Source organism: Nestor notabilis, unplaced genomic scaffold, assembly GCF_000696875.1.
Source record: "Nestor notabilis isolate BGI_N333 unplaced genomic scaffold, ASM69687v1 scaffold14860, whole genome shotgun sequence".
In the NCBI taxonomy this organism is placed as follows: Eukaryota; Metazoa; Chordata; class Aves; order Psittaciformes; family Psittacidae; genus Nestor; species Nestor notabilis.
The window spans coordinates 2,492-11,199 of NW_009909801.1; the positions used below are offsets into that span (position 1 = coordinate 2,492).

Sequence of the window (8,708 nt, forward strand, 5' to 3'; positions counted from 1 at the left end):
AAATATGTCACAGTGACTGTCAAGTTTCCCTCCTGTTTTGTCTCCCCCCACCGTCTGTGTGAAATAAACCTTTGGAACTCTGCGGATCCATGCCGAGCACAGGGATGCTGCTTCCATGTGCCATTCCCAAGGCTCTGGGGTGTATCCCGGGGCTGTAGCAGGGAAAAGCCGCGCTCCAGCCATGTCCCAGCTCTGCCACATCTCCTTGCACCCCAATAGGACAGGCAGAGCCTGGCACAGCACCTGCCAGCCTGGGAATACACCAGGATACTGGCACCACCATCCCACCATGATTCCAGAGGGAGAGGCAGAGAGCCCTGTGCTGGTGATGCCTGGAGCAATGGGACACCCCATGCACCCGCAGCGCCCTAAGCTGCGTGCCCAGTGCCACCACCCAGCACCAGGGAAGCCCCAGCTCCCACTGGATCCCACAGGATCCAGCTGCATCCCCAAGGACCATACTGTGTCCCCACTGGGGTCCCCCCTTGGCGTGTTTTGCTTTTCATACCCAGCAAGGATGAAATCACTGAATAAAGAGAAAAACACAGCTTTTGGTGACTGTTTCCATTTTGGAGCCACCAGTTCAGTGGCTCTGATGGTTCTTGTGGGGCTGGTCTCTTATCCCCGAGCACAAGCCCAACACCAGCCCAGGAGCTGCTCATAAGCCACCGTGTTAATGAGACCCCCCCCAAACCACAGGCAATACCTAGGGCAGGGGGCAAAGGGGGGTTATCCTAGAGAATGGGGGTCCCCAGGTCTCTATGCACATCCTAGCAGGACTCATGCCCTCTCGCACCAAGCCCAGGTTGCTCAGGTGGGTTTACTTGTTTGCTGCAGGTGCTGTGGGTGCAGTGATGGGGCGGTGGGTCCTTTGGTGCCCAAAAGCACCTGAGCTGCCTTCCCAAACCGCACCTCCATCAGCACCCCCGCCCTGATCTATATTAGCAGCAGGAACTGGGTTTGTGTACTTGGTGCTGCTCTTCTTGGCTGGGTATGTGCAAGGATGGGCCCTGTGGTCCGTAGGGGCTCCCTCCAGCACCCCATCCCTGCGCTGGGTTGTGCTGCTGGTGAACCACCCATGCAGGCTTGATGTTTGTGTGGCATTTAGAGCCTTCCAAGTGCTCTCTCAATGCTAAATGTTTCCCTGAGGCTTTAGCTGCTCTGTTTAGTGCTGGGAGGGAGCATGGAGCATCCTGAGCCACCTCTGCTTATGGTGCTCCGCTGTTGCAGGGAGCCTGCTCATCCTCCTGGAGCTCCTTCTGTGCGTAAATGCATTGAATTGGCTTTTCTTTTCCCCAGGGGATGCACCAGGCTGGGAGGTTTCATTCCTCACTTAGCAATGTTATCCTGCCCAGGAGCCGCTGTCCTGGTGCAAGCTGCCTGCGTGCTGCTGCCCTGCCTCTGGCCTTTTGGGACTGAAGAGTGCTCCAAAGTCACGTTTCTTCCTTGTGTTTCTGCTCCAGAGCAGCCCAACACCATTTCTCTGCTGTTTGTTCCTCTGAGGCTGGTTCCTGCTGTCTGAGGCTGGTTACTGCTGATCCTGGTGTTGGATCTGCTGTGGAAGATGGGCAACTCTTCTCCCTTACCCATGTCGCTGTCAGAGGACGAAGTTGTTGCCCTGTGGGGTAGGGAGCTGCATGTTCCAGGCTGCTTTGGTGGGAGCTGGTGGCAGGAGTGAGCGCAGGGACGGTGTCTGTGCTCCTCAGGCAGCAGGGCTGGGTGTGCACAGTGGGATTCCCCCTTTCCCATTGAGCGTGAACCTGGGAAAGCCTCTCAGGAAGCTTGCACATGGATGAAGCTGTGTCCCTGCAGGCTGCCACCTGGGCCTGGACATCAAGACCTGTGTGTTGGAGGATGATGACTTCTTGGAGCACTTGATCCTACTGTGAACAGTGAGGTCTGAGGCTTGCCAAGGAGCCCATGGCCCACAACGGGGCTGGCTGATGGCTGGGTCTCTACCTGGCTCTGCAGATCTGCCTGGGGATGCTCCTGGGTACCACAATGGCTTCAGTGGCAGCTCCCACCCTCGACAGGGCTGCTTTGCCCCGGGATGGAGGGATTGCTGGTCTATGGGGTGGGTTAAGGGCTTGTTTGTGTTCATTACCTCAACACAGTGGTCTGTGCTGGCTCCCTGCTCCATCTCTGCAGCCGTGGGGTCTCTATGGGTTATTTCAGGTCTCCATGGGGCACTCGTGGGTCCCTATGGGGCAGTTGGAGCTCTCTATGGGGCACTCGTGTTGCCATGGCTTATTTCAGGTCCCTATGGGGCAATTGGGGGTCTCTACGAGGAATTTAGGGATTCTATGGAGCACCTGAGTGTCCCTGTGGGGTACTTAGGGGTCCCTATGGGGCACTTGGGTGTTTGTATGGGTGATTTGGGGTCTCTATGAGTCAATCTGGGCTCACCATGGCACACTAGGTGGTTTCTATGGGCTGTTTGGGGTGCCTATGGGGAACTTGCCATTCCCTATGGTGTGGGGTAGGATTGCTGGCTGTGTTTGGGCCCAGGGAGTTTCACCTCTGTTCCTGCTACATCTCCTGTCCCCAGTGGAAGATGATGCCAACTCTGAAGCTCATGAGGAAGATGCAGGCAATGAGGATGATGATGGAGCATCACAGAAGAGCTGCAGCCTGGAGAGGGCTGGAAGTGGATGGTGGGACTGTGGGGACACCCTGTGCCAGGAGCTGCAAGGGCCTTGTGCCGAATGGGACAGATCCTTGCAGAGGGTCACAACCTGCCTGGGCTTTGAGTGTCACCCCTTGTCTCCTCTCCTTGCCCCCTCCATTCCCACCGTATTCCCAGAAATACTCTTTTTTACCTTCTTTTATTGCAAGAACAACGGGAAAGCACAAGCACCCTGGAGCTGGTCTGAATTCCTGCCCCAGCCCTGCCCCTCTCTGCATCCTCTTGGGAAAACCTATTCCATACGTGCTCTCCCTGCAGTGCTGTGGGTCATGCTGCTCACCCATGGGTCCGGAGGGCCAGCGGCCCCACTGGGGAGCTGTAGCTGCTGCCTGATGCCAGGACAAGGAGGCTCAGGGGGTCTCCCATCCCCAGTGTGTATAGATGATGCTTGTGTCCCATCACCTCTTCAGGGGGAGGACACGATGCTCTGCACAGCCCTGGCACCGATTATCCTGCAAGCTCCCATCTAATGGTCCTTTTGTTCCCATCTGGCCACCGCCTGTTGGGATCAACAGGGCAAAGTTGTGTTGCTGCCTTTGTGGCATCCAGGGAAACGCAGGCAAAAGCTGCCCTGGACGAGCAGCCGCTGCACTAATGTGATTAAAACTCCTAATGGAGGAAATTGCCCAAATCCATTATAATTCCCTGTTAGATGGCAGCGGGGTTGGCTTGTGAGGGGCTTGACTTCACATCGGTGGGCTGGGAGGGGAGCACACGGGGCTCTCTATTCTCCCCACTTAGAGGAGGCTGCAGGGATGAGCTGAGTGCTGCAGGGGGATGGATGCTGTCGTCATGGAATGGCTTGGGAGAGGCTGGAGATGGGCCTGGGTGACACCAGCTCCAGCAGGGCTGGGCTGCGGCACGTCAGCCACTGTGCCTGGGGACACAAGGGGACAGGATTGCAGAGCAATCAGATACAGGCTTCGCCTCCTGCAAGGCAAGTGTGTGCGCCGAGCCCCTTTCCCTGGGAGCGGGTTTGGGATGTGCCCTGGGATGGGGAGTGGGAAGCGGCTGCTGTGCACAGCCCTGAGCTCTGGGCTGGGAGAGGGAGGGGAGGGAAACTACATGGGAGAGCAAAGCAATGGCTTGAACCTGCCAGAGGGGAGACTGAGATGAGCTCTGAGGCAGAAGCTCTTCCCTGTGAGGGTGCTGAGGCGCTGGCACAGGGTGCCCAGAGAAGCTGTGGCTGCCCCATCCCTGGCAGTGTTCAAGGCCAGGTTGGACACAGGGGCTTGGAGCAACCTGCTCTAGTGGAAGGTGTCCCTGCCCATGGCAGGGGTTGGAGCTGGAGGAGCTTTAAGCTCCCTTCCAACACAAACCATTTGACGATTCTATATTGAGCAGCTTTTCCCTGCCCTCACCTCGCTCCCAGCACACAAGACGGAGCGTGCTACTTGTAGAGGGAGGATCAGAGCCAAAACCGTCACTTATCTCTCTGAAACAAGTGATTCCAGCTTATTTTCCCCACCAGCATCACCTCTGGGACCTGTCACTGCTCAGATCCCATCACTGTGACAGCCCAGGGGGTGAGGGCTCTCCCTTGCACCCTGCTACTTGTGTTGAATGTGTCCGGGGGGGGGCTGGAGCATCCAGCCCAGCGGTGTTCTGCAGGCCCTGGTGATGGGAGAGCAGGGATAAAGGGTGATGAATTCATTATTCCTAATGCAACATGCTGTTAAGTGGAAAGCTGCCGAATGAATTAAGACATCTCACCCTTGAGAGCTTTGTAAATGCATGGGGTGAGGCAGGCAGGGTGTTATCTTGAACCCCAGTTAATGCCAGTGTGGGCTGTGGGGCTTTTGGGGGGCTGCTGAGACACGTTACAGACTGGGTGCAGCTCCCCAGTGGGTTTTGGTCTTGTTAGATGAGGTACATGAGGGTTTATGGGTGAAACAACATTTGTTACAGAGAAATAAACAGGGGCAGCAAATCCTGTGCTGGGAAAAAGCAGGAGATAATATATGGAAATAGCCCAGGAAATGAAAGCTGGTCTGTGGCGGGTGCTGAGGATTCAGTGGCAGGAGGGATGCGGGAGCAGGGATGGGATCCGGAGTGAGCGCTGTATATAGGGATGGGAATGGTGCTGGTGTGCCCCTGGGAAGCGTCCTGGCAAAACGGGGACCTGTCTTTCAGGAATGATCTAAGTTTTGCCCCCAAGTTTCCTCCTTGCCCCCCATCCCCTTCCCTTCGCAGCTGATTATGTGCATACCTGGCAGGACCGTGCTGGGGTCTGTGACAGCGTCTCGCTGAGCCCCCGGGCTGGCGCTTGAGGAGAGCCTGGATAAACGTGGTTATGGGGATGGCTGAGCGGGGTGCGGGTGCTTTGAGGCGGTGCAGATGTGGCCCAGCCTCTTTATTTCCTTATTCGTGAATGTCCTTTTGCATTTCCAGAAGCATCAGGAGCTATTTTCCGGCTCAGCTGCCGCTTCCCTTTCCCTGCTGCCGGAGCTGCCTCTCGCACTGGCTGCATTGGGCAGAGCTACAAGTGCTTCCTTGAAAGGGGCGTTGATGAGACCACAGCTTGGTAAGTGCCATCCCATGGTGAGCCCTGATGCTTTTCTCCTTCTCCTCTTCCCCCCCTAAGCCACAACTGCTGTTGAGCCAGGGTCTATCTCTCCCTTCTCACCAGCATCACCCCTTTCCTGAGCCTGATTTTCTTTCCCATCCGTAGGAGCCTGCAGGACGAAGCTGCTGCCCCAAGGAGCCTCTGCGGGCTTGGGGCAGGGGGGGTACAGCCCCACAAAGCCATGATGAGGAGCAAGATGTGCCCCACGGATACCTGAAAGCCACCGCTGGTGGCTTTTGGGGTGCTGACGCTGGTCGAGACGGGGTTTTCTCACTTGCCAGCACACCCACAGCCATGGAGAGGGACGGGGCCAACACCACCATCTATGAGCTCGCCCTGCAGAACTGCTCCAACACCAGTGCCCAGTTCAGCGGGGTGCAGCTCATCCAGTCCTTCAAGCCCCTCATCATCCCTTGCTATGCCCTGGTCGTCCTCATTGGCATCTTTGGCAACTACCTGCTCCTCTACGTCATCTGCAGGACCAAGAAGATGCACAACGTCACCAACTTCTTCATTGGGAACCTGGCGTTCTCTGACATGCTGATGTGCGCCACGTGCGTGCCCTTCACCCTGGCCTATGCCTTCAACCCCCAGGGATGGGTTTTTGGGAAGTTCCTGTGCTACTTCGTCTTCCTGATGCAGCCCATGACTGTCTATGTCTCCGTCTTCACGCTCATGGCCATCGCGGTCGATAGGTAAGTGTTGGTGGGGTTGGTTTTGGGGGTCCAGGAAGCTGCTGCTCGCTCAGATTGGGGATTAAAGTGCCGAAATGGAGAAGAAAACAACCCAGGGGATCTTTGCAGTGTCTCTGCAGCCTTTTCTTTAGCATCTGTGCTTGGCCTCGGGTGGAGGAAGCGCAGGGGGGATGCTCAGCCAGCTGCTGCTGTGCGCAGGGCAGTGACGTGCAGTTTGATGCCTGCATGAAGCTGTTTCTCTACCGGAATCCCATCGCCCGCAGCCGGGTCTGTGCTCCCAGCTCTCACACAAGGCTTTGCTGGAGGTTGTGCCTGGTTCTTCACTCTTTGCTGGGTCAGTCTGCACTGAAATCCCACTGCGTTCTGGGCCCTGGGTGGAAGAGAGCACTTGTGCCTCACCAAGCAGGTCCGACGTGGGGGGCTGGGTCAGAACAGGGTGCTGGTGTGTGGCTTTTGCTCCTCAACAAAGCCCCTTTTTTGGGGGGGGTGAAAGCAATTTGCTTATTTCTCTTGCTAAAGAGGCAGCCGCCGAGCCACGCTGCCCTCAGCACGTCCATAAAACATCACTGGGGCTTGTTGCAAATGGACCATCTTAGTCCAAATCCTCCAGCTCCGATGTGGCTGCACTGGGGCTCTGCTCATCTCCAGCCTGCAGGAGGGATGCTGCATGCCTGGACCCGCTTCCCAAACCAGCACAAGTGTCCTGGTGCTTCCATAGGCACCACGGCAGAGCAATGGGATGCTGCTCTCCCCCCGTCCCCATCTGCTCCCGGGATGCTGTGGGGCTCGGGCTCCCCGTTTCTCTCCCCATAGGTACTATGCCACCGTGCACCCCCTGAAGAAGCGCATCTCTGTCACCGGCTGCATCTTGGTGGTGGGGGGCATCTGGCTCCTGTCCTGCGGGCTGGTGGCCCCTGCCATTGCCCACACGTACCACGTGGAGTTCCGGCAGGAGGGCTTTGCCATCTGCGAGGAGTTCTGGATGGAGGAGGAGACGCAGCGCCTGGCCTATGCCTACGGCACCCTCATCGTCACCTACATCCTGCCCCTCTCGGCCGTGTCCCTCTCCTACACCTGCATCTCGGTGAAGCTGAGGAACCGGGTGGTACCCGGCCACCCCACGCAGAGCCAGGCCCAGTTCGACCGCCTGAGGAAGAGGAAGATCTTCCGCCTCATCGTGCTGGTGGTGGTGGCCTTTGGGCTCTGCTGGCTCCCCATCCACATCTTCAACATCATCCGCGACATCGACATCAACCTCATCAACAAGCACTACTTCCTCCTCATCCAGCTGCTCTGCCACTGGTTTGCCATGAGCTCCTCCTGCTGCAACCCCTTCCTCTATGCTTGGCTCCACGACCGCTTCCGTGGGGAGCTCTGGAAGATGTTCACCTGCAAGAGGAAGATCATCGCTGCCAAGAGCTGTGGGGCTGCTGGTGGTGTGCTCTGAGGCAGAGGTCCCATTCCTAGAGCCTCCACGTGCTTTGTCCCACATATGCCACAGCTTTCCTTGCTACCAAGGGGCTGGGGATGCTCATCCTGCCCATAGGACTGGAAGCAAACAGGGTCCTTCATCCTCGACAGGCGTTTGCAATGCTCGGTGCAGCATCCTTCCCTATGCTTGCCCTGCCTCAGGGTGCTCAGCTCTGCTCCCACATTCCCCAAGCTCCCTTTGCTCCAGCCCGCAGGCAAAAATGCATTTCCTGCAGCTTCTCCCTGCACCCCCGTGGTCCCACCTCTCCTATGAGGGTCCCAAAGGTGCCTGCTCCTAGCACCCAAAACGCTGCGGTCCAAAGGGCTGGTGGAGACTCGTGCTGATGCTGATGGGCTGCAGAGGAGGCGAGGGGGAGGACCAGAGCATCGCTGCATCCCTGGGGGCAGGTGGATGCTTCTGGGATCAGGGCATGGGATGGGATGGGATGGGATGGGATGAGGGAATGATGTTTGCTTTGCTTTGCTTCAAACCCGCGTGGGGAAGGGGTGAGGGGGGTTTCATTGGAGCCCCAGCTGGAAGTAGCTGCTCCTTTGATGACACAGAGCCCAGTTCCCATTAAACCAATGTCGGGGTTTGGGAAATGGCATTTTTCCTTTGGGATTGCTGCTGGAGAAGCACCAGTGTCCCATGTCCACACACACCCATCCCTGTGATCCATGCTCATTCCCACACCTCTGTGCACACACGTACACGTACATGTACATGCCTGTGCATCCATCTGCACACACCTGTGCACATGCCTGTGCACACCTACACATGCCACATGTGCACATGCAACACCTGTACATGCACATACCTGTGCATACATCTGTACATGCACCTGTACATGCACACACCTGTACCACACACCTATACTTGCACCACTACAGTACATACCTGTACATACACTTGTACATGCACCTCTACACATGACTGTACATACACCTGTACATGCACATACCTGTACACATACTTGTACATACACCTGTACATGCACCTCTACACATACCTGTGCATGCACATGACTGTACATACACCCGTACATGCACATACCTGTACACACACCTGTACATACACCCGTACAGGCACATACCTGTGCACATACCTGTACACACACCTGTACATGCACATACCTGTACATACACCCGTACACATACCTGTACATGCACATACCTGTACATGCACCTGTACATGCACATACCTGTACATACACCTGTACATGCACATACCTGTACATGCACAGACCTGTACATGCACAGACCTGTACATGCACATACCTGTACATACACC

The 8,708-nt window shown here is 56.6% G+C and overlaps 1 protein-coding gene across 1 annotated transcript; it reads left to right on the forward strand.

The window, feature by feature from the left end:
- The first annotated feature begins 5,544 nt into the window (after nt 1-5,544).
- On the forward strand, nt 5,545-7,395 carry LOC104412397 (prolactin-releasing peptide receptor-like). The gene is made up of 2 exons (XM_010023121.1): nt 5,545-5,947; nt 6,761-7,395. Exons 1-2 carry the CDS (start codon nt 5,547-5,549, stop codon nt 7,392-7,394), a joined length of 1,035 nt encoding a protein of 344 aa, XP_010021423.1. The 5' UTR covers nt 5,545-5,546; the 3' UTR covers nt 7,395.
- The last annotated feature ends 1,313 nt before the right edge of the window (nt 7,396-8,708 follow it).

Coding starts and splice junctions, on each gene's coding strand:
- LOC104412397 (XM_010023121.1), top strand. CDS start 5,547: ATGGAGAGGGACGGGGCCAACACCACCATCTATGAGCTCGCCCTGCAG. Junction 5,948..6,760: donor ATGGCCATCGCGGTCGATAG/GTAAGTGTTGGT, acceptor CTCTCCCCATAG/GTACTATGCCACCGTGCACC.